This window comes from Odontesthes bonariensis, chromosome 24 (assembly GCF_027942865.1).
Source record: "Odontesthes bonariensis isolate fOdoBon6 chromosome 24, fOdoBon6.hap1, whole genome shotgun sequence".
Taxonomy (NCBI): domain Eukaryota; kingdom Metazoa; phylum Chordata; class Actinopteri; order Atheriniformes; family Atherinopsidae; genus Odontesthes; species Odontesthes bonariensis.
This window is the reverse complement of record NC_134529.1, coordinates 29,605,017-29,631,087: the sequence shown is the minus strand read 5'-3', so window position 1 is coordinate 29,631,087 and position 26,071 is coordinate 29,605,017. Positions and strand designations below refer to the sequence as shown.

The 26,071-nt window shown below is 43.6% G+C and overlaps 2 protein-coding genes across 5 annotated transcripts in view; both read right to left on the bottom strand.

Moving 5' to 3' along the window:
* Positions 1 to 12,885, bottom strand: part of rev3l (REV3 like, DNA directed polymerase zeta catalytic subunit) — a 75,645-nt gene extending 62,760 nt beyond the window's left edge. For all 3 annotated transcript variants that reach the window (XM_075459632.1, XM_075459634.1, XM_075459633.1), the window contains exon 1: positions 12,229 to 12,885. In XM_075459632.1, the coding sequence (XP_075315747.1) occupies positions 12,229 to 12,367 (139 nt within the window). In that variant the 5' untranslated portion in view covers positions 12,368 to 12,885. The remainder of the gene's footprint in view (positions 1 to 12,228) is intronic.
* A 3,986-nt stretch (positions 12,886 to 16,871) lies between these two features.
* On the bottom strand, positions 16,872 to 25,975 carry traf3ip2a (TRAF3 interacting protein 2a). 2 transcript variants are annotated; one of them, XM_075458740.1, is made up of 10 exons: positions 25,873 to 25,975; positions 25,413 to 25,504; positions 24,854 to 25,309; positions 23,611 to 23,749; positions 23,307 to 23,491; positions 23,147 to 23,235; positions 23,002 to 23,070; positions 22,820 to 22,924; positions 22,572 to 22,646; positions 16,872 to 17,940 (listed from the first exon to the last, which is right to left on the bottom strand). In XM_075458740.1, exons 2-10 carry the CDS (start codon positions 25,426 to 25,428, stop codon positions 17,794 to 17,796), a joined length of 1,281 nt encoding a protein of 426 aa, XP_075314855.1. In that variant the 5' UTR covers positions 25,429 to 25,504; positions 25,873 to 25,975; the 3' UTR covers positions 16,872 to 17,793. The 2 variants fall into 2 exon arrangements, with proteins under 2 accessions (XP_075314855.1, XP_075314856.1); XM_075458741.1 differs by lacking the exon at positions 25,873 to 25,975 and adding an exon at positions 25,590 to 25,837.
* Positions 25,976 to 26,071: the final 96 nt, after the last annotated feature.

The following is a 26,071-nucleotide window of genomic DNA, read 5'->3' as shown; positions in this document are numbered from 1 at the left end:
AAAGCCATATCATGTGGTTGCATTCACAGCTAAAGCTGAGAGGGTCACTCAAGAAAGTGCCCACCCTTTACAAGTGTACGTTTCCAGAAAGCGTGACGACTACTACCCCAGGGCTTCAAAAACAATATTTTCCAGTGTAATGATTTTTCATTTGAAAAATCAGACATCGATTCATAAAATCCTCAGATCAATTTTTAATATATGCCATTTTCAGCCACACCGACAGCAGCACCATCCCACCTGCAGGCAGATGAGTGGAGCAGTTCGGATAAAGCACATATGCCTACTGAGAGGAGAAAATATTCGTTAATAACATACCTGATCAAAAAGTTACCCCTTTAATTTCCAAGCCAAATTTGTACTGAAACTGTATTAATGTAATCAATATTGAATTGAGCCAGAAATTGACATTAATCCCTGTACTATACTGCCTTTCAATTGGTCCACATTAATGACTGCATCTACATGATGTTCAGGTTGCCAGTGTGTGAGGACGCATAATAAGAAAGTAGGGTGGGTATGGAAAGTCTCACCCCAACTCCCTCCCAGTGGGTTTTACAGGTTGTATTCCAGGACATTGGGCCTCATGCAGCAACCGTTCGTACGCACAGATTTGTTCTTAAATCGTGCGTACGAGTGATTTAAGAGAATTTGCGCATTCACCAATTTTTTCATATTTTACGTTTTCTTTCAGGTACGAACAGAATTTACGAGTGATCCAGACCTGTCGTAGGAGTTTCCTTAAATCGTCCGCTGTTATTCCAATCAAGTTTGCTTGACTAATGGATTGTATATTTAATTACTTTGAAGCAAACATAAATAGATATATACATTATACCCCATAATGATGCTGACATTATTCTGTTTGACTTAAATCAGTGGTTCCCAAACGTTTTTCGCCTGAGTACCCCCTGAGCCTTCTTGTCACACCACGAGTACCCCCTCACACATACAACGCGTGCGATGATTCTCCAAAAGTAGAGCAACACAGTGGTTATTACATGAAAATCATTTTATTTAATATCCTTAAAGGGATAGTTTGCCTCTTTTGACATGAAGCTGTATGACATCCGATATCAGCAACATCATTTCTGAACATTGACTTACCCCCTGCTGCGTCCTGTGAGCAGAGTTCCAGCTGAGTTTTGGAGTTGATGAAGCTAGTCCGGCTAGTTGGCTGGGGCTTAAAAAATAAAGCGTCTTGCTTCTCAAAACAATATGCGTTCAAAAGAGTAATACATTTGCATCACAAAAATCGTTCTCGGTGAGAAAGTCAGACCTCACATCGCTTGGCGCTAGTTTTGCCTCCCTTGATATCAATGCGTCCAATGTAAACCGTGCAGACCGAAGAGCAGACCGAGCAGTCCCCTGCTTCCGAGCAGCAAACACCGTAACAGGTGCGGTTGTCGCTAGGTGGCTGGACGCATTGATATCAAGGGAGGAAAAAATAGCGCCAAGCGAAGTGAGGTCTGACTTTTTCATCGAGAACGATTTTTGTGATGCAAATGTATTACTCTTTTGAGTGCATATTTTTTTGAGAAGCAAAACGCTTTATTTTTCAAGCCCCTGCCAACTAGCCGGACTACCTTCATCAACACCAAAACGAGGCTGGAACTCTGCTCACAGGACGCAGCAGGGGGTAAGAACATGTTCATAAATGATGTTGCTAATATGGGATGTCATACAGCTTCATGTCAAAAGAGGCGAACTATCCCTTTAACTTGAACATAAAATTCTCAGGCTTTCTCTCTCTTTTTTTTAACCTCAGTTGAATTCAACATAAGAATAAAAAACATTTTCTTGAAATATAAATAATTAACCAGAATAGTATAAATACTAAATCAAAACAATCTTCCTTTGTTATCTAACTTAAACAAGTAACATTTCTCTTTTTTTTAAGAATATATGAACATAACTCATTTCTCTCTCTTTTTAAGAATACATTAACAGGCCTAACTCATGTAACATTCATCACAAAACTGGAGTCTCCTTCATAAACAGTCCTCCATAAAAGACGCCTTAATAAAAAAATTAAATAAAATAAAAAACTCCCCGTGTGCCGCGTACCCCCTGCAGTACCTCCGTGTACCACTAGGGGTACGCGTACTTAAATTATGCACTAATTAAAGGTTAATTTGACTCTGGATATAACAAGGTCAATGGGAAGCGATTAGACTGCCAAGGACTGTGCTGCTGCAAATATGTTGTGGAGCCACAACTCCAGAGAGAAACACGCCGATCAAACCCAGTTCCCCCACACGTCCAGGTCCTCACCACCCTTGGATTTTTGGCCACTGGAACCTTTCAGAGGGAGATTGGAGACAGATCGGGGGTGTCCCAGTCCTCTGTGAGTCGTGTGCTCCCCTTGGTCATCAAAGCTCTCATTAGTTTATCACCCATGGTACATCAAATTCCCATACACCGCTGTCCAACAAGTACATATTAAGAGGGACTTTCATGCCGTGGCTGGACTGCCAAATATAATCGGAGCAATAGACTGCACACATATACGCATCAAAGCACCCGTGCTGTTGTGGAGCGCACGGAGCTGAAGGCCAGGTGGGTGTGTCTCCATACAGCGGGGGGCAAACTGCTCTATAGCCCAGAGAAGGCATGCCAGATTTGCGCAATATTGCCATGATGAACGAGGGTCTCCCACTACCTGAACCAGCCCAGGCAGACCAGAAGCTGTGGTGCCAGAAGACCCCCCTCATGGACCACCCCATCAAAGAGCCATCATGATGAGGCAACAACTGATTGCACGGCTTTAGTTGCAGTCATCGAGCGCCTGGCCATGGTGAGACGTTTTTTTAAGCCATTTTCATATCAAACCATTTCTTCTTTATTTCGGTGACATTACGAACTACAGGTGACACAGAATTAACAGCACTTTAATAACTTCCCATTTCTTGGCTTTAGCAGGTCCCGTAATTCCACTGCTGACACTGCTGAAAATGACAGATTTTCCTTTTTGGATCTCTGAAAGCAGAACTTCAGTCTCAGAGCCCCTAAAGTTGTTCTTTTTGTGCCTTGATGCCATTTTCATGACTCAGCACTTCCTGGCACAGGAGAGAGGAAGCACAGCCTTATATGGTATCATTTTGGGCGTGGAGTATGCAAATCTACTATCCTCGTGCACGTGCCCTTAAATAGGCACGGGTGGGATTCATCGTTTACGCAGGTCGTTTACACACTTTTTCTGAAGTTAAGAGCGTTTGTTGAATCTGACGTGGCGTGTTCGTACGAGACCTTCGTACAAAAAAAGTGAGAGAAATTTAGGATAAGAATACGAAAATGTTTTTGCATGAGGCCCAATGAGTGAAATGCATCTTACACCTCGCTAAGTATTCTATAACAACAAGGTCGCACATTCATATCGGAGAGACAGCGTTTCTCGTGGAGGATTTCCAGATTTTTAGCAAAACAAAGTTGGGGAAAGGAAATCTTGAGCCCCACAATCCTTTCTGCAAGAGCTGCAGAGATGCTACGCCTTTCATCGTGATGTGGTTGGAACTGGTTGGAGCACAATTGTTCCCACATGCTGGAAAATTCTGTCTGTATGTTTCTGTGTGTGTGTCCACGCCAGCTCACTGATCAGCCATCTCTCACCAGATAACAAGAGATTTCCCAGCCCTGCATGCCCTCCTTTTCTCAGCCTCTGGAAATGTGATGCTGAGGGCTGTCTTGCTTTCCACCACACAGCAGGAGAGGCACGGATGGCGGGTCAGCTGCTGCACAAGACGAGCAAGGCTCACACACATATATGCTCTCCCTCTCTTCATCTAAGTGCCCTGCCCTCTCCTTCGTTCCTACCCACACAAGCACACTAAATGTAGCTCTGAGAGCAAATTATAGCCAGAGAACAACGAGCGGCGACAGAAAGAGCAGACTGAAGTGCTCAGGGGAATGAGGTTCTAACTGTTTTAGAAGTAGGATTGGGCAGATAATTAAAAATCATCATTAATGCTACATCAACTTAATCAAGAAAATGCTATTATTGTTAGGGATGTCCCGATCCGATCACATGGTTTCAGACTCGATCGGAATCGGACGTTACATCCCGATCAGGGACCGGATATGTAGCCTATGTATATATGTATATTTATTCTCATTATTTATTTTATCAGAACTATAATATTTCAAAACAAATGGGAAAAAATAACAGCTTAGTATTTCCTGTTATGTGGTGGTACAGAGTCAGACCGTCTCACCTCCACACAGAAACATGCAGCATGACGTCACTTTGCTGCCGTAAAGCGAAGCAGAACACGGCAGCAGCTTGAAGCTGGGGGCCGAATGTCTGCGAGGTGGAGGGATTTTAAAGTGGAGGACAAAAACGTTGCGATTGCAAACTGTGAGATATGCAAACTTGGGATTTCAAGAGGTGGGAAGGACATGGCTAACATCCTTGATGAGAACAGGAACAGGCTCACACCTGACAAGGTAGAGATGTTGGTTTTCATCAAGAAAAACATAAATTTCCTTCTGTGAAGCCAGAGGAAGAGAGGAAGAATTAGGAGTGCAGTTAAAGCACATTACTGGCCTAAGTGGCCTTACTTTCTAACACTGTGGTACTTTTATCTGCTTATTTGTTTCCATGCCTGCAGGTAGTTCAGGCTGAGCTGCTGCTGGTTTTTATATTAGACATTGTTGCACTAAACTACCATGTGAAGAATTTGTTTATTACTTGATTACTTTTGTTGTTCAAGCTACCTCACAGAAGTGCTCTGTTTACAAGTGTTAAATGATAGAATAAGTGAAGAAAATAAAGAATTGGGGACCTCCTGGATCTGTTTCTTCGCTATTCTACATTTTTTTAATGTACTGTAGAAGTATCGGATCGGGACTCGGTATTGGCAGATACTCAAAATCAAATGACTCGAAGGCAAAAAAAAACTGATTGTGACATCCCTAGTTATTGTACTCCACTGTGTTTTCTGTTCCAGCACAGCCCTGGTTCTGGCATGTTTAGTTCAGCTCAAGAGCCTTTGCTTCCCAAGACAGAGACGAGAGAGAGACAACAAGCTGTAGAGAAGGTAAAAGTCATCTGTAAACCTGTGTGAGAATAGTAAGCAGCAGAGAGCTCTCCTTTGTCTCCAGAATGTGATGGGCTGCTTTCCTAGTCCATTTTGCTGGGAAGCAGCACAGTAATGGGTTGGATGTCGCTCACTTGACCCTCTGTCACTCCTCCCCCTTTAATTCCATGCTACACTACTAAGGTTCATCAACACTGGCGGCTAGAAATATCTTGGTTCCAAGACACATTGTCATGCAGATAATGATGACTCTGCATTAAAGCAGCGATAGACCATCATTAAGGGTTTGCAGCCTAAAGTCCTGCTACACCATCAGACTCCCTTCACAGTCAGGTTGTTACGTTATGTCCAACTTCTGGAACAGTTCAGAGAGCCAGAAGAAGACAAAAAGAAACTTTGACTTGTGCAACCTTGATACATGTTGAATGGATCTTACAGTGCGTTGCCATGGTGCCCATTTAGACATGAAGCCAACACCTTCAGATTGCATGGAATTGATAAAAGGATCTTATGAAGAATATATCATTAGCTGGAGATGTCCATCATGACGTTCCACAGAGTAGCTAAGCAGCAACAAAAACAACTACCCCCCTGACACGCACACACATGCTATTTTTAGAGCAGGGTTTCCAGAATGCCCAGTGCTACAGATGCACCAGCCAGTCTCACACTCAGGCCTCACTAACAGCCATACTGAGGGGCATGGCGTGGCACTTTTTAAAGCACCCCCACCCCAGCAGTGATGTAAGTTTTCCTGCCCTGCCAAACTCTCTTATTCTCTTTCAACAAGGTCTTAATCACCAATGAAAGCCTGCAGAATTCTCCTGCAGCAGAGGGAAGTCCCCCGCTCTCACAAGCTGGGGCTGCTCTCTTTCTCTTTCACTCTGTGGGCACAAAGAAGACAGGAAGTGCTTGACACTGAGCAAAGGACCTGAAATGATCCAACAGCCCGTGCCAATAAAGGCCTTTCTCTGAAGACCATAAAGAAGCACATCACAGGAACGTGTTCTGGAAATTAGAGGACACCGACAGAGCGAAAACCTCTGCAAGCATTTCACAACAAATGCTGGCCTTTTTCTGCCGCCATGGCCCGGGTCACGCTACAAGATTTTCAAACCAAATTGCAGAAAGAAATGTTGGAAGTTTGCGGACTTGTTGAGTTGTTCATGAGTCAGTCATCAGTCAATGACAGCACAAAAACCAAGGTCATGGGACACAATAGGACGAAAGCCAGAAAAGAGAATATAAGGCATAACAAACAAGATGGAGGGCAAGGTGATAAACAAGAGACTGAGCAACATTTGGTGAAAACCCATATACTTCTCATGTCTCCTGCATAGGGCTGGGTGACAAGGATAAAAAACATATCTGGGTATTTTTAAGCTAAATGGCGATACCTGAAATATTAGTTTTTTCATACAGATCGGGCCACATGTTCAGAACCGGTGGAGGTTTCTTCCTGTTCAAAGGGAGTTTTTCTCTCCACAGTCGCCTCCTGCACGCTCAGGACGGAGGGTTGGACAGAAGAGAAGTTTACGTGCAGTCTGCTGGTTTCCTCAGCCAGGAAACTGCTTTTGAATTGGCTCTGTATGAATGAATAAAGTGGACTAATTTTGAATTTAATTAATAAGATTTGATTTGATTATGATAACAGTGAATTGCACTCCAATTGGCTTGAATTGGACTGTATTATTGAAGTGCCTTGAGATGACATTTGTTGTGATTTGGTGCCATATAAATAAAATTAATGCAATTAACTAATAAATCAACAGCAAGAAAAGATTCCAAGTCAAACATGCACACTATCAGCCATCTTTCCATCAGCTCCAGTGTTCCTCCTGTCCCATCTGATGAATGAATGAATTAAAGCTGCAGTCGGCAACTTTTTTTTAGTCATATTAGCTTGAACTGTCATGGGATTCTGGAAGTAGAATATCAAATAGGCTGTTTAGGAAAAATAACGAAATCTGTAGCTCCCTCTGAAGCCTGTAATCATGCTTGCAAAAACTGAGCGTGTTGGAGCTATTTGTTATTTTGTATATTTGCCTCACTTATTAGTTAGTTATCTTTTGGGGGTTTAGTTTGGGGAATAAACCTTTTTTGGTTGTTTATGATATTTAGTATTGTTTGAGTTAATTTGGGTATTTAATTATGCTTTTATTCTGAAAGCACTGGGTAGCTGGGGCGCACTGGAGAGTTTACTTAGATGAGCAGGCAATCACAGGTGGGCAGGCACCTGAGGGCAAATAGGTTTTTACCAGGGCAAGAGAGGCGGCAAAGGCCATTGTCATTTGTTTGTTTGCTTGTTTTTGGAGAAATAAACCGAAAGAAACGTGGTTTTTTGCCTGGACAATGGACTCAATTACCTGCGTAAATTCACTCCCATGGTGTCTCAGTGGCCGTTTGATTTCATTTAGTTTATTATGGTTTTGACATCTTTTTTGTTTTTTGATTATCGACACAAGAGGACGAATAGCCACTACAGAGCGCTCCCGGCTGTTTTTAACCAATCAAGTTAGGGTGGAGGAATCCTACCTGTCAATCACAGCTTGTGCACACGCTGCTGAGCGTGAGTCTGCCCCAGCTTGTGTGCGCGCACACTGGTGTGAACTCACGTGCACAACCTCTTCCACAGAGGGGGAGGGGTTTGGGGGGCGATTCGGAGCTTGTTAGAGGTTGGGGGAGGGACCTGAAAGTTGTATCAGTTCGAATTTTCCGACTTTAGACTCGCAATTTTGAAAACCTGCCGACGGCAGCTTTAAGTTGACCGACACCAGGCTACACAGGGAAGGAGAGGTGCAGTGTCAGGCCTGCGCCCTTGATTGTGACACCTTTGGATACCTATAGGAAGCCAGAGGGAGCGATTCTAGCTATCAATCAGTCTGACTGGGCCACAGCAGCAGCAAGGACAGCAAGGCAGCCGCTGCAGTCATCAGCTCCTTCAAGGCCAGCTGCGGTCCGCTCTGTCTGAGGCTGGTTCTGTACATCCACCCTGCAGTACAACGCAGACAATGACCTCAAACTTCTTTTTAAAACCTGAATACTATGAAAGAGAAAGAATAAGAAGCACCTGTATGACAACAGACTGTATCGGGGAATAGTGCAGTGGAACTGGGGTGGAATGTTCTGTCATCAACCAGCTGTGTGTGGTGGAACAGTCCTAAGCAGGGGTTGTGTGTGCGAGGAGGAAGACTCCATTCTTACTTCATTATTATCAGTATTTTCTGTAATCAGTGCTGGCTATAGAATCAATGTGATGTTCAGCTGCCAAGTGGCACAGAAAATAAAATCTGCTCCCTTCATTTTGTCAAGGAACTTTCCAGGGACGGCGTCTCCAAAAAGTATCATCTCAAAGAGTGGACATCTTGATGTAGATCAACTCTTACATTTTGGTGGGGGTTGTTTGCTTAACAGCCCCAAAATGCCTACATTTGGCACAGACATCCTGCCATGAAAAGCCCCAGAACTCTCACTGGGCTCTGATACAGCAAGCCAACAATCAACCAGCGGGAACATCTGGAGCACTGCGAGCGTCTGTCTGGCTGGCCTTTTCGTTGGGTAACACACCCTCAGCTCTGTTCCCATCGGACCCGTCTGTTAAACTGCAATCAGGTGGGAGTGAGACAGATCGCTGAGTGGCAGTGCAGCACTGATACACGACTTTAACTGGGTTATTTTTCAGTCCATAAAGCCAAAATGCTTAAAGAAAAGAACAATCCAAATGAGGTGAAACGCAGCCTCCCATCAATCCATTGTCATCTGCTTATCCGAGGTCGGGTCGCTGCGGCAACAGCTTCTACATTCTAGACTTCCAAAGACTAATTCATTCTTTCCTTATGTTAGGTATAATATGCTTAAAGCCTCCGGCCACATTTATACATGAGTTATACAGGCCCGTGTACACAGGAGGGGGAAGACTTATATAGAAATACTATATCAACAAATATACATCTCAGTCTATCATAAAGTAATTACAGACAACTGGAGCAGCAGCTAAATGATAAAGCATGATAATTGAACCTATATATCCATCAGCAAGAGAAGAAAGTAAACAGTTAAGGGGACGATGACCTTGTGCCTGATGGGCCTCAGAGTCCCTTTGAGTCAGCTTATTATGGTGTCAATAGCCGCTTTCGGACAGACCGTTCTAAGAACGTAGTTATCAGAACTACCCTCCTCGAATTTCGTTCTGATAACTATCCTTCCCCAGCGGAACTGTTTCAGTCTGCATTCGCACATGAGTCGGGACCTGATAGGGACTGATGCGCTGCGCGCAGCCGTCTGCTTCAGTGACGTGTTAGCCGTTAGCCGTTTAGCGCTACATTCAAACACAAAACAAAACGGTAAAAGTAAGGAGAGTAGAAAAAACACCACCAAGAAGCTAATATGGAGAGCGGGGAGGCCACTGTGTTTATGGTCTGCATGATGGTGATATTAATCATGGACAATCACATCAGGCGTCTAATATCGAGGCTGGAAAAGCTCACAGAGAGAGTCAGGAGACGATACTTTTTCATTTCATGAAGGAAGAAAGGAGAGCAGAGCTCTGCAGACAAATGAGACCAGTGTAAGTTTAACTTATTAAACACGCGCCGGTTGTGTCTGTGTCGTATGAGGAAACATTTCAGCCGTGATAGCATGACATGGGGCCTAGCTACCGACCACCACACACCTCCGTTAGATTCGTTCTATAGAACCATGAAAAGACCCGACCTCGGAGAAGGAGCTAAATAGTTATAGGAACTAAGGGAGAAAGCCCCGAGTTCCTGTATGTCCGAACACGGGAGAAAACGGCCCCGCGGATTAAAAGGTTATTAGAACTGCCAAAGGTTCCTACAGTCCGAAAGCGGCTAATGGTTCCAGGAGGAATTCCTTCATATGGCAGAAGAGTTTCCCAGCAGAGGGAGGGAGAGGCCCACGCTTTTATCCAGCCCTGTGATTGGCCTCCATATTTAGGTCAATCGGTCACGCAGTGTCTCTCTCTTGGCTTGAACAAACCCAAATAAACACGCAGATGCATATGTCCGAGCAAAAAAAGAAAACAGTATGTCTGTTGCTGTAGCAGGTCCAGGGGCACATTAGTGCATCTGGGCTGAGCTTGTCAGCATAGAGAGTGGAGATCAATGCAGTCGAACCTCAAAGGTTGCAGCAACTCTAACGGCGTGAGACAAGACAGACTGAACCCTGAACATCAGAAATGCTACATGTGAATGAGCATGCAGTAATAACATATCATATTATTTTTATTCTCCTCTTCCTTAACTGTTCCAGGAATGGGTTGTTTCCAGCTGAAGTACGCTCAAACTTAGCAGGACAGACACTGAGTGCTTCCAAAAAGGGGAGCTGAAAAGCAGGAAATATGGCATCAGATTACACGGGCTGATGGGTGGGAGTGTTCATGGCTTCTGATGGGTGGGAGTGTTCATGGCTTAGGTCAGGAAAGGACAGGGAACATGAGGCCTGGGGTTGTAGCCAGAGCCACATGGAGAATGCACTGTTGATTACACCAGGCTAAACACAGTAATGAGATAAAGGCTGACACACATTAACCAAAACTGCTCAGGTACCCCCCCCTCCAAACCAGTCGACAAATGAGGGCAGAGCGAGATATTAAACAGCAAATAGCTCCGAGGAGGTGCGGCCTGTTTCTCAGCAAGAAAGACATCCCTCTCTGCTTCAATGTGTTCCAGATGGTGATGCAGTTTTATTTGTGGAAACACCGTCAAGCAAGTGATGCATAAACTGAACAAGGGAAGAGTTAAACTATGTGAATGTGGAGGTACAGAACACATCCCAGACATGTACGCTGTCCTTGCTGCAACTTGACACAACACAAAGTCTGGAGCAACAAAGCCAACTACTGAGTCTGAACGTTCTTTACCTTCCACTGGAATCCTGCTTCTGAATGTCACAGATAAGTTAACCATTAGGAAAAAAACAGTTATAGACATTTAGAAAGGCTTCAAGCCAGTGTGTCCGAGCAGACCTGTGTTACAGAGCTGCGTTACAGAGCTGTGTTACAGAGCTGTGTAACAGACCTGTGTAACAGAGCTGTGTAACAGACCTGTGTAACAGACCTGTGTTACAGACCTGTGTTACAGACCTGTGTTACAGACCTGTGTTACAGACCTGCGTTACAGATTAGAGCTGACACCCTGACTCTGACCCACTGTCTCTGCTCTAAAGCCTTAAATCCCAACAGGAGATGCATCCTGTTGCAGGAAAAGGAGGAGAAATGACACATGGGAGACCAGTTTCACTGCATTTTCTTCCACTGGGGACTCAGTCTTCTCAAAATATATGGTCAGTGTCATGCAACAGGGTGAAAGTGGAGGCAAAAGCCGTGTTAATGCAATGCTATGAGGGGGCATCCTTCTGCTGTGTGGGGATGAAGGTGCTCCGAGTGCTCAGCTTTAAGGAAGAATGTGTTCAGGGTTAGGGTTAAATGTTGGTGTCCTCTCTGCCCAGTAGAATATGTGTGGATGCCCTCTATGACATGAGATTTGGCTACAACAGGCTATTTTCCAGGCTTGTAATATTAATATGCACAATATGGGAGCCTGTTTTTATTTCTCATGACAACCACTGTTCCCCTCTGACACAGTCTTTTTTTATATATACAGGGAACACGACAGATCACTGACACAGGAGCCTGAAATGAGTCTGATGTTCTGTCAGATACACGAATCATTTCTGCCAGCAGACATTGGTGTGGTCACCTTTGGGGACTGGCCTTTCTTCCCACCCATTTCCCGGGGTCTTTGTACGGCCTCTCCTAAAGGAGGACGGGGTGGCAGCACGCTGCCCACACTCCACAGGTTGTTGTGAACACAATGAAAGCCAAACAGAGCAGAGCAGGACATGTGGCAGCACCTCCGCACCATGATGTGGCCGAGGCAGCGACAACAAAGCAGCGCCGCGAGGGGGGGAGCGGGGGGCTGCCACCACTACAGGCAGCCCGTCTGCAGCAGCAGCGGCGGTGCGGTGCTACAACGTGGCGACACCCTCCGACACCTCCCTGTCACCCCGCAGCCGTTACATTCCCTTTAAACAAAGCACCGCGGGCCGTGTCTGTGCACGCGCGTGTCCAGCAGCAGCCACAGCCAGGGATGTGCCGCGTGCTGCTCAGCTGCCGCGTGCTGCTCAGCTACCGCTACCTTCAACAACACAGACACTGATGGAGCTGACCAACCTGCTGGCGTCGATCCGAATATCCGCACCACCGGCACCCTCTTCACGTCGCTGTCCCTAAAGTCAGAGTAGCCGACGTCCAGCTCCTTGATGGGGCTGGCCAGGTAGTAGTCTGCGGTGACGATGCGCACGGAAAACATGACTGCGCTGTCCGTCCGAGTGGGGCACACCGACCAAAAGCCCACCGCTACTGTTCGATGTCCATAAGACGCAGGGACCAGCTGAAACCAGCCTCAGGTTGAGCTGTCACGGCGGTAAAACGACTTCAGAGCGCGTGGGGGGGCTCAGTGGCGTCCCATGAAAAAAGGCGAACAAAGATGACCGAGGCTTCACACCGCGGCTTCAGTCCGCCCCGACAGCCGCTCTCTGCCGCCGCGGAGAGCTAACCTCGACGAGGGCGGGTTGCTATCCGAAGCCCCGCCACTGCTGGCTCTGTGGGGTACTGATAAGTGTAGCAGTCCCGTGCTCTTAGCTCTCACTGTGGTGTTATTGTTTTGGGCCAGGAAGACGCTGGTCAGGCTTCCGGTATGTGGCGTTATCTTTCCAAATCACGTCCCAGAACTAGTCCCAGCCAGTCCTAGATTATCAGACAGCCCCTTGCTTGTGCTCGCTCGTCTTCCATAACAGGCTACGTCAAGTTAGCTAAGCCAAGACCGTGTAAATTAACAGAATGAAGAATACTACATCCGAATAGGTATTTCAAAATAAAAGACCCTGTTGTTCAGTCCCGAGCGCAAAGCTTTCTATATCTATTTCCATGTGAAAGGCTCAGAGTTAACAGTTCCCAGGTCTACTGACTGTTTACTGTTGTTGAGAACAGAAATATAGAATAGTTGTTTTACGAGACAACAACTAATTAAATAAGACCTGCAGATAGTTAGATTCTGTTTTCAGTTGAGAAAAACCTTTATTCCGTCATGAGGAGACGGGTGGTGTTTTTCTCCTGATTTGAAATGTTTGAAAAAACACTGGATTCATTTTCATATTCATTTTGTATTGTTCTCCGACTATTATTTCAAGTTGAAGTGATATCCTGTGTGATGCCTTCAGAATAACAGCACAAACATATAAGATGTATATACATAATATATACCTGTAAAAGAGTGAAGACACCCAGTTGGTAGTTCAAATATGGTCGACTGAATCAGAGGAGGCTGCAGGGTGGTTAGCATCGTCCCCTCACAGCAGAGGGTTCCTGGTTCGGATCCTTGCTCCTCTGTGTGGAGTCTGCACGTTCTCCCCGTGTCTCCCATCGCCCAAAAACATGCATGTCAGGTTAATTGGTGACTCTAAACTCCTCCTAGGAGTGAGTCACTCAGTGGGGTTACATGGCACTGTAAAAATCAGATTATTGGCTAAATTACAATAAAACTGAGTTATTAAGTGCATGTAGACACCTTAATCTGACAAGGAATTGGATCGGATCGGATTCAGACCCCGAGATAACTGGGTTGAAAGTCACTCTAAACCTGCTTGTAGACGCTGAAGCACGTGGTGAATCAGACTTTGCGTTCTGCGCATGCTCCAGATGTTTTCCCGGGGTCGTGACCCGGAAGTCAAAGGAGACGATATTCCTGTTGTTGTCGCCGTCAGAAAGAAAGAAACAACGCGATGGAGAATGCTCCGTTGGGCATCGCGTTTGTGCAACAAGCAGCTCATCACAGACCAAATGTAGAGGGACGTAGCTTCATCTGGCTCTGCGTTCTCCATCTTTCTCCAATGCCTGAGTTTGTTGTTGTTGTTGGTGGTGAAGAGGTCAACAGGAAGTGGCTCTGTTAGCAACAGCTGGAATGGGTACAGCGCCACCTATCATACCGGGGTATGACACGCTTTGTGCCTCTGATACCATTCATTCACCGCCATATATCCAAGGAGAATTACCCTTGCCCAAATAAGGAGCAACTCAGTCTGATTGTAATTTAGCCAATAATCCGATCCTTTCAGTGCCATGTGACCCCACTGAGTGTGAGCGTGGGCGGTTGTGTGTCTCAATTCAGAAGTGTTCACAAATTATTTAGATGAGGGGGAAATACTTCTGAATCATACATGATGATGGGATTTTGTATGAATCTTCGATTATGATAGTGCTATCAGCAGTAACCGTAGGCCATTTTATGAGTTATTTTTCAAACTGGATGAGGAACCAAAGGACCTTTATTGTGGAACCGGAAACAGTATTGTGGAACATTTTGCATCAAAATAAGGATGCGGCACAGATCAGAGAGCTGGAAAGCGTCACTTTCCTCATTGGTCGTTGGTTTTGGAACACGTTTCTCATTGGCTACAAGCTTTTCAGAGAATCAGAGGGAAACGAGCTTTTATTTTATCACGCGAGGAAATTATTATTAAAAATTGTCAGGTTAACCCCACAAGAGTATTTTATTTTGTAGAAATGCTTTAAGAAGAATACCTGTTCATCCCCAGGCATGCTGTATCATTCTGTAATATTACAGTGAAAGAACAAAAATACTTCCTATTAAGTACAATGAGATCAACAGAACTGGTGTTACTTCTTAAATATGTTCATCACTTATTAATATTTTTCATAAGAGCCCCAGATCCGTACAGGAGGCTCCTGTTCAGGGTCTCCGCTACCACTACGTATCTATTTCTGTGTTCCCGGAGCTGTGTTTGACAGTTTGTTTTTACCTTCTGTTACCAGACACATGTCACATATTATGTTTGTTAAAGACATCATTTGATATTGTGAGATATCAATCCTGCAGACTACCAACAGCAAAACTATAACTTGTCATTTTTGCACTTCTACAAACAGCTCATAACATAAAAGAAAGTGCAACTGGAATAAATGATGAAATAATGTTTACTTGTGTTAGAAAGTAAATTTCTGCTGTTCTTCCACTTTGAAACCCTTAAAAACATTGTTTACCATCCAGAGTGACGGGAGACGGAGACCCCCTGTGGCAGTGGTGCTGCTGGCCCTCCACCCATCCACAGGTTCTTCTGTACTCCCCTCAGACAGCTGGAGACCCCCTGTGGCAGTGGTGCTGCTGGCCCTCCACCCATCCACAGGTTCTTCTGTACTCCCCTCAGACAGCTGGAGACCCCCCTGCTGGTGGCAGGCAGTAGTGCAGGATGTACTGAGCTCACTGTTTTCTCTTCACCTCAGGGAAATCCCATTCACTGATGAAACGTGTTTCCTTCACATTTTCACACGGATGCAGCTGGGCTTCTGCTGACCTTGAGTCAGAGCCTGGCCCTCTTAATGAACCAATCAGCAGGTTCTGCCCAGGCTTGCCAGTAGCATGCCTGAGGTCTAAGAGTGCATATGAGAGACACATTTAACATCAAACTAATCTAAAGATATCACATCCACCGTGTCTAATGCAGTGTTTGGTGTGAGCTTTGATCTAAAGGGCTTTACAGTGCATGGACTGCAGACACTTAGTATGGATGCAGAGCCATTTCTCACTCAGATAACTCCTCTGTTGTCACAGTTAGTGGTGAAGAAGGTGAATTAAGGAGGAAAAGCAGTCCAATTCTTGTACTTTTTCATACTTCAGTCATACATTCTGGCATACTTTTAGTCACAGCACATGATCACATCTGCCGATGAAGATCGACTTTGATTCAAAATCCCAGAAAGAGCTACCAAGTAGCCCGGCATGTGGTTCTGTTTCTCCCTGTCTGCATGCTCCAGTGCATTACATTCCTAAATCTGAGAATGCTGTGAAGGGCAATGAGTTTTAGAAATAAAGAAATGGAGGGATCAGTTTGAGAAAGGCTCTTTTCTTTTAAATCAGGAGCAGAATGAGCTACAGTTTTTGTGTTTTATATGATTAGTCCAAATGTGGAGTGAAGAATTAGACTGGGGAAAAACCTCCTTCAGTGTGAGCTGAGGGATGCAGAGGGATATGCTCCAGTAATGAAAAAGCTCAATTCATCACAGATTCGAATCATCTGTGTACTTCCAAAGAGAAATGAACTTCAAAAAGGGAACAACAACCTGTTTTCCCAGTTTGTCCATCTGTTTTATTTAAGGAAAAACATTTTTCATTGGTTTTCTTCTCTCTTCTGTCTGTGTTTTGGTGTTTAAAGGGAAAATAAATTCCATCCATCCACATGGGATCCACATGCCCATAAAAGCAACCAGCACGTTGTTGCTGAGCACAACACAAGTAAACCACTAATTATTTGTCTTTTTCAGAGATAATTCAGCCCATATGTACAATATTAATCTATTTCGAGGTATTCAATAAGACATGACTCAAGGCTGTTTAGTGTCATGGATAAACAGTGGATATAAGGAAAAAGTGAAATTAGCCAATATATGATCTATATTTTACAGCCAGAGGGGATATATCTGCGTTTGGCTGCTTTGAACTCACCGGATGAGGCCTGCGAGTCCTGGAACACAAACAAACGGTTTTTTACTGGTCCTGACTGCTTTCATGGTTACAGAAAACACTGTGGTGCAGGGGCTGATGAACAGCTGGACATGAGCAGAGCTCCACACACGCACACACACACACACACACACCTCATCATGATATTCTGTCAGCCTTGGTGAACAGGGTGTGTTTGCACTGAGCAGGTGTGCAGCATACGGACAGGATGAGTGTGCCTCACACTGATGTTTCATGGTTCCTGATTCTTTCTATACGCACTCAAAGTAAGTCATCATTTAGACTGAATTCATCTTTTTATTGCAAATAAATATCTAAATATATCATTTGCAAAGGAAACAGGTGACTGGTGCTGAGAGTGTTTTTAATATCTGCGACATGCTGCCACCTTCTGGATAATCATACGCTTTACAAACGGTTGAAATTTAAAACTTGTACTATATGATTATTAATTAGCTTTTTAATCATTCTACAAGAACATCGATGAGATAATGAAAAGTAGCATACAAAGAATGTGAGAATGAACAGAAATTCAATGAAAGATAGAAATCAAATTGCGTTTCAAGCCACTTTGTGTTTTCACTTTAAAGTGGAATTAGCTTATTGGTTTAACATATCAAACTTCATGTAATTATTGAGCGAAAGTCTCAAAGCCATTAAACTTTAAGGTGACCATAATAAAATGATCCAAATGTGTTTAATAAAGATCGTCTCTCTTTGAGACGAAAGTGTTATCAGTTCTGGAACAAAAGTGGGGTTTAAATTTATTTTTAACTCATTGTTTGGGCTTTTTGGCCCTTAAATTCGGCTCTTATTTCCCGCTGTCCAACAGCAACAGCAGGCAGCTGACTTTATGGACACTCTGGGACCCGTCCATTACCTTACTGTGAGATGAGCATGCTAACCACCACTGTAACCTCATTGGATTGATTTAAATCAAATGTCAAGCAAAGACCATGTCACACCAGGAGCCCTGTTTGCCACTGTAATATAAAAATGTTTCTTCTTAATTCTTCTTTCATAAAGACTATGGACCGAGAGAAGAAATGAATAGTAGATCACAACAATACATCAATCAGTCCAAAAACAACCGACAAAAAGAAAGCTAAAACTGAACCGCACAGCACCCATCAAGGTATTTCTTACAAAGAAGTGTTGAACGCTTGAGAAAATGAGAAAATAGATGTTTTTTCTTTGATTCAGAGAGGACGAACAGTGAGGGTAAGGTCAGCGCGTGGCTGAGGGATGATGTAGCGCTCCTCCTTGAGAAGGCGCAGCAGCAAGTCCTGGGTGTCCCTTGGCCAGTGGTAGATCCTGGTGCTCTGGAGCCAGCTGGGGACATGTTTCTGAAATACAGAGGGAGCACAGAGGCTTAGCAGGCTGTAGGAATGATGGTCCTTTTACCTTTTACCTGTAATACAGCAATGACTCCAGACAGCTGTATCTCTCTAAGCCCAGCGCTGATATGTTGATTAAAAGGAAGCAAAGATTTCTCTTTAAATGATGAAATGAAGAAGATATTCTCATTCTGCTCTCCTGGTGTAATCTGGCATGTATAAGATTTTATACAACACGGGGAGAAAGAAGGTATAAATAACAAGGGAAAAAAATGACAGACAACCAAACTCTTATGATTATTTCATACAATACAAATGGAATCCTCAAGATCCAGAGTAAAGTGAAAAAAGAAAAAGCACACGTTGCTTTATCACAGGAAACGCACCTCAGCCCAACAGAACATGTCAAACTGTCAAAAGTATTCTACTCATCTTACAAATCTGGTCATAGAGGAGGCATAGCCACCCTATTATCCCAAAGACTTCCCTTTGAGAAGACCTCAGAGATGAAAGATACCCAAGGAAGATCTCAGGGAAAATAGAAGATACTGAAGTATCGATACTGAATGTTTCTATTCCAGCTGGCAGTAATATGGCAATGTACAGTAAAATATTTGACCTGATGTCTGAAGCAACAGGCGTTCTTATATGCGGAGGGGATTGGAACATACGAATCAATCCAAGGCTAGACTCCTTGAAAACTTTCATACAAACCGCAACTTGTAAAAAAATGAAGATTCTCACGTCGGACGTTGGGGTGATGGATCTATGGCGAGATGTTCACCCAACAGAACTCTTATCCACACCATGTGTACTCGGGAGTAGATTACTTTTTTATTCATAAGAGAGATCGTCATAGAGTCCATCAGTGTGAACGTGGTAATACTGACTTGTTGGATCATGCCTCTCTTCTGCTAACAGTCCAAATCAGCAACAGCCCAAGAAACATCTTATGGAAACTTAATTCAAATTTTCTAACCCATATGCAATTTAAAACACAAATAAAGAAAGAAATAGAACAGTTTCTACAAGAAAATAACAAGGGAGAAGTTACCTCAGAAAGGGTTAGGGTTACATCAAAAGCTGTTTTAAGGGGGAATATAATCTAGTGTGCAAACAAAAATAAAGAAAGACAAGAGAGTCTAACAAAATAAAGTGGGAACTGGAAGAGCTCGATACGAAACACAAAAGGGACACAACCCCGTTACAATTAAAGGAAGTTAGGAAGGAGATAAACAAACTGGTCCACCCAAGAAATATACAAAACCAAAGTACTACGAGATGGGCCCCAAATTTACTAAACTGTTCGCGAGAAAAGGACAAAACAAAAAGCAGACGGCACTATACACAAAACCAGGGAGCCAGTTACAAAGAAGCTCGGGTAGAAAAGAGAGGAAATACAAAGCAAGAATATCAGAACTCTTCTCTACCACAATTAGAGGAAGAAAATATTCCACGTTTTTTCAATTCTCTTAACTTACCTATCTCAAATGAGCAACAAAATAATAAACTGACAACAGAAATAACAGAGGAAGAATTACACCAAGCTGAAAGCCACCAGGATTCTCATCTGAGCGGTACCAGGCCTGCAGGACCCAACTAAAAGCATACCTCCTTCATATATCCAATAATGCTTTAAAAGAAGGAACGATTCCCACAAAATGGAAAGGGGCCCTATTTCAGCCATACCCAAAGAGGGAAAAGATATCTCTATCTCAATTCTCAATATTGATTATAAATTCTACACATAAATTCTTGCAAGAAGAATTGAAGAAGTTCTCCCCCAGCTCACCCATAAAGACCAGACCGGATTTATCCTACAGAGACAAACAAATGACAATATAAGACAAAGTTAAAATATCAAATTAGAACGTGGCACAAGAAAAGGCTTCTTTTGGCTCTCTTCATAGAGCCCAATGGATCAGGCCGAAAGACGGCATCAAAAATGTTCATTTAAATAACGATGAACACAAGGTGGCGCTGTATGCAGCCCACATTCTGCTGGACCTAATTGAACCTTACAAATCTCTCCCTGAATTATCCAAATTATTAGAACAATTTGGTAAATATGCAGGATACAAACTAAAGATCCAAAAAAAAAACAACTGTTAAAGCTAAATTACAGCCCACCAACAGAGCTACAAAACAGACTCCATGCCAGATGGAACCAAGAGGCAATAACATATCTTGGAATATTGCTGCCAAAAGAAATAACCACAACTAAAGAAATAAACTACAACCCACTCCTGCATGAGACATAAGCAAGTATATTGAGATGGAATTCCAACCCATTTATTAGTTTAACACAAAGAATAGAAACCATTAGAATGAATATCCTTCCTAGATTCCTGTTTCTGTTTCCAGCTCTCCCTGTTGAAATTAAAACTCAGCTATTTAACGAGTGGGACAAAATTCTCTGGAGATTTATCTGGCAAGAGAAAGAACCGAGAGTAAGATTCAACACATTGCAACTCCCAAAAAAAGGAGTCGGAATGGCAGTCCCACAGCTGAGAAATTACTTTCACTCAACACAGATCAAGCTCTTATTAAATTTATGTGACCAGGAGTATAATGCAAGATGGAAGGATGTGGAAAAGACTTAAATCAAGGATTCAAGCAGTACTGGGTAATAAGGAAGTAGCACAAATAATAAACAAATTGACAAATCCATGGCTGAAGTCCCAGCTTAAAACCTGGAAGGCAATGAAAACATAAATAATATAAATATAAATGACTAGATAAATGATGGATAATCAGATGGTATGCATACGAGCCAGACTTCAAACCCAACCAGTTAGAGTTGAGATTTAAAACCGGACAAGCAGAGGGACCGCAACGTTCTTACAAACAAGGGAGTATTAAAAGACTTCCAAACTGTAAAAAGAGAACATTCTTTTATAGACACCTGCAATTACGTAATTATTTTGAGAAACGCAATAAAAACCATCCAATAGATCTGGAAGATGCAATACTAAATGAAATCCTAAGGTCATACTCGTGTAAAACTGCTACCTCAAGATTGTACATGGTCTCCTAACAGAAAAATCCTACTCCATGGACTGTAGATTAAATAAATGGGAAAAAGAAGGAGACTTTGAAACAACAAAAGAAGAATGGCATAACTACTGCGAGCGACAGTGGAAATGCACCAATGCATGTATGTGGAGGGAGTTTGCATGGAAATGTTTAAGAAGATTTTTATTTCTCCATTAAACAGGGGAAGACCCCCTATGCTGGAGAGGATGTGGGAACCGGGACGCAGCCCACCGGCACACATTCTGGGAATGCCCAGGGTGACGTCATTTCTGGCCAGACGTACATAAAACAATGGAAGAAATATTTCATATGAAGATACCCAAGCATTTTGAAACTTTTATCTTAGGTAAGTCAGACTTCATCACCGGAAACGCCAATAATCATCTATTTGTAATAATGATAAGTGCAGCTAAGAAAAACCTCCCCAGACCCTGAAGATCCCACACTGAGAGAAAGGGTGGATATTTCTAATGGAAAAGATCCCACACTGAGGGAATGGGTGGATATTTCTAATGGAAAAGATCCCACACTCGCTCAGTCTGCGAATGGACAGACTCAATGAAACATGGTCAAAGTGGATCTCCTTTTCGGAAAAGAGACAGTCAAACTGAAGGGACACGACAGAATGGAACAACAACTAAAGCAGTGGTAGAAAAATAACGGGCTGACACTCTTATTAATGAACAAGAAACTTCATGCCAGCCTGACCACACTAAAATAGCATGTCTGATAGTCTAACCTCCCACCAAAGTGCTGATATTTCCTATTCTACATCCCTGTTGTACTGTTCAATGAAAGAACACGGTTATCCATCTCCTGCCCCATCCTCATTTATCAATACAACATGTAGGCAGGTGGGTGTGTGTGTGTGTGTGTGTGTGAGAATGGATGAATGGGATGAGAAAGGAAGTGCAAAGGATGGGTCTGCAAAGATATGTACAATAGCCTAATTTCATCTGCACTTTCTTTTCACATTTATTTATTTGCATATACTATATTCTCTGGGATTATTTTCATACTAACTTTTTATACACGTGTATATTTTAAAACATGTTTATACATATGAGAGCGTTAAAAAGCAGGGGGCAGAGACAGAAAAGAGAGCTATCAAGGTTAAGATGGTTAAAAGTTGAATCAGTATTGCCAAAACTTATCTTGTTGGATTACCTGTAAACAATGACAGTGTCTTGATTGTATGCAGTACCTCTGAAAATAAAACTAAAATATCAGCTTTAACATCTCTGTGAACTATGAAGGTGAGAGCCGAGGCGTAAGAATGTGAACAGGATCCCACACACACACACACACACACACACACACACGCACACACGAAACTGTCACAGTTTCCCGTTTACGCTTCACCCTAAATCCACCCGTTAAATAAAAGAAAATGAAGGACCAAAGAAAGAGTCCCTCACACATAAAACTTTGACTACGATGGATGAGCGGTCTGAGCGCTCCTGGTGTTTCTCCTGCAGAGGCATGCTGAAAGGGTTTTGTTGTGGCTTGATAAGTGGCACTGCTTGTCATGATAAAGGGTCAGTGCACTCAAATAAAAAAAGAATCTTGTTATTTTGAAACTGCAGTAAATGTGTCCGTCTCACCTTGGTTGCGTTCGGAAACAACACAGGAACCAGTCTGAAGTTCAGGCAGCCTTGTTGGATGTACTCATTTTGAATCTGTGCCAGTGGAAGGGACACACAGTTTTTATACAGTGCAGTTTATCTGCAGGTGATACGGGGTTAAAATCTTTGTCTTGATGGGATTGATTGCATGAATCCTGCCGCTCCCATACCTGTGACATGCTGTGAGTGTGGCAGCGTGCTGCAGCAAAGCTTCTCTGCCAGCTTACCTGGTTGTGGATGTACTTTGTGTGCAGGCCGTGTTCATCATCTCCACCTCCCTCCACATCCTCTTTGTATTTTGGGCTGATAACCACGATGATGAGCACAGATTTCTGTCACATGACATTTCTCTGTCAGCTTTAAGAAAACATTCTTTTTCCGATGTGACCAGTTTTCTGCTCAGACTTACATCATTCAGATAGCTGTCCATCCATTTGGTGATGCCCATTCTTCTGATGGGATTATCAAACATGTCAATCTATGAGAAGGCAGGAAGATTGTGAGTGTTTGGATCAAATCTCTGCGAGGCAAAGGTTGATAGAGATGTGACTTACTGCTGGATTGAACCCCTGATTGATCAGAAATCTGATGAAAGGGATTATGTCATTGGCTGTATCCACTGAGTATGTGATGAAAACATTTCCTGGTGAAAAAGAAGTCAGTGAAACATCCTTAACAGAGATGGGGAAAACGTTTGCTCAGGATGGGACTTACTGCTCTCCTCAGGCAGGCTGATGGTCTTCCTCACCTCCCTTGTGACTGCGCCTGGTCCTGCCAGCAAGGAGCAACCCACACTGACCTCATGCATTACATCCCTGGGAAGCGGCTCTCTCTGAGGCCCAGATCCATGAGGGACTCTTGGAGCACCTTTAGATTGAAGCTGATTTTGGGGGCCATTCCTGTGGAGCAATAAAAAAGATGAAATAAATGAAAATGAACAATCAATCAGTCAGAGATACAGGACATGCAGAATTTGGAATGGAGTCAGTGAAGAGAATATCAGAGTATAGCAACAAACCGTTGGTGGTAGAGTTGAAGCTCCCTGTGTGGACCCGCAGGATTCTCATACCTGTGATGACGGTAATCATTTTTGTGAACAGGAGCTGGAGGGCAACATGCGCAGTGCCTTACACAGCTGCCTTGCACTGGAACTGGACCTGCAGAGAATAATGAAGGAGCAGGCTTAAATTCTTTGGTTAGTAGCAGCAATACCAGCAGCAAGACAGACAATACAACGATTTATCTCAACATCTGTGACAGATCAAGCTCTGAAGGTTTGTTTGGTGCGCATCATGTTTCTGTTGTATTCCAGCACAGTATGGTCTCACTGGGGGTCGAAGCTGAGTGTTTGTTTTACTGTCGCATCAAATGTCCCCCATCATCACACTGATATGTTTAGTCTTACAGAAACCTGGCTGCAGCAGGAGCATCATGTTAGCATCATGTTAGCATCATGTTAGCATTATGTTAGCATTAATGAATCAACTCCCTCTTGACTGTTTAAATGTTCACGTTCCTCGAACCACAGGCAGAGGAGGAGGAGTGGCAGCTATCTTCAGATCAGGGTTACTCATCAGTCCCAGACCCAAGATTAGTTTGAGCTCTTTTGAATCTCTGATTCTCAGTTTTTCCCACGCAAAGTGGAAATCCCAGAAACCTCTTGTGTTTGTTGTTGTGTATCGTCCACCTGGCCCTTATTCTGAGTTTCTGTCTGAATTCTCAGAGTTTTTATCCCAGTTAGTGCTGAGTACAGATAAAGTCATTGTAGTGGGTGACTTTAATATTCATGTAGATGTTGAAAATGACAGCCTGAATATGAACTTTAATTCTATATTGGACTCTATTGGATTTTCTCAGAGTGTTCACAGACCAACTCACTGCCTTAATCACACCCTTGATCTTGTGCAAATAATAACTTTCCTTTTTCAAAATAAATTTGGTGTAGCATCCTGACTCTCTTATTTGTGTGTGGTGGCTGCCTTCTTCCTGAACCGGACTGGGAGCTTTTCCACGTGTAAAAGTGGCAGACCAAAACTCTATATCTTTGGATATCTGAAAAATAACAGGCCTCTCAACCTGAGATCAATTTTGTAAGCTAGAAAATACAATACAGTTAAATACAATACTTCAGTGCGCTGAGTAGAAGTGATGAGTTGTTTGATCTGATTGAAACATCAGCACACCTGGTTTACTTTCCACTGCTGACCCTGACAGTCACCGCAGAGGGCATCATGTTTCCACTGGGTAGCTTTTGCACTGACCTGCCGTATGTGGTGCTGGGTACCGTGACGGAGCATACGGGTCACAGTTTGACATGAGTGGTAGGGGGGGCTCCCAGGACCCCTCGACACAGTGGCCCGAGGCCCAGTTTGAAGGGCCTGCCGAGCCTCTGCTGTGATCAGCCTTGAGGTCCCGTTCACCCAACAGTGTCAGCCTGACATCCTGAGGCCACACGTGTCCTGGGGGGGCTGCAGCGGGGGGCATAATGTGAGGCTTAGAAGGAGCTGGTTCCTGCTGGTAGCGGCCCTCAGCGAGTCTTCTCTGTCCCCTGCTGCCTGCTTCCCTCTGAGCAGGGTCACAGCTAAAGTCTTCAGGCTTTCTGCTGCTCTCTTCCTGTCCATTACAGAATTTACAAGGAGGAAGCCATGCCAAGTCAACACTGGAGGATGCCATGGTCTCATCCGTCTCAACAGGAATACTCTGATGAAAGCAAGGTCCTGAGAGCAAGAGCCAAAAGTAAGATAAGTTTTCACCTCACTGGGAGTGACATTTGATAAACTCGGCAGAGCGCTGGGAGCCTGAAAAGCTTTTGTTCACTACCTTTGACGGAATCCATTTTTCTTTTCAGGGAGTTGTCTCTGGCCTTTGCTGTAGTGAAATTAAAACAATGTTTGAGGGAACCAATAGGACGCCTGAAAGACACAAACAACACAATATCTTCCATAAGACCAGCTGCACTGCAGTCTAAAAGGTGAACGAATATAAAGTGACACTTACCGAAAAGGAATATCTAACAAGAAAATGACGGATGGCAAACTGTTAGGATTAACATGAAAGAAGTAGCATTTGCAGCGTCATTAATCTCTGTCCCTGACCTGGTGTGAAACTCCAGATCTACCTGCTCAGGTTGGCTGGCTGGAATGTAACATGATCCAAACTAGTACAAAGGTCACAATCACACGCCTGGAACTATGTCAAGCATGCCGTCTTAAGGTGAAAGTGAGTACTTTTTGCTACAAATACATGTACAGAGAACAAAGCCAAATACGATTGTACTTACTTTCATTTAAAACTCCCTATTCCTCAGCCACAGCACAAACAGGAAATATTTCTCTTCCTGTCTGAGACAAAGCTTGGAGCTCTGGTGACACATTTATGCAAATATTGCTGGGCATTAAATCCAGGACTGCCAATCAGGTTGCTTCTTCAGTAAAGCAGATAGATCACCAGCCAGTCAAGTGAACGGTTTCCTTGGAAAA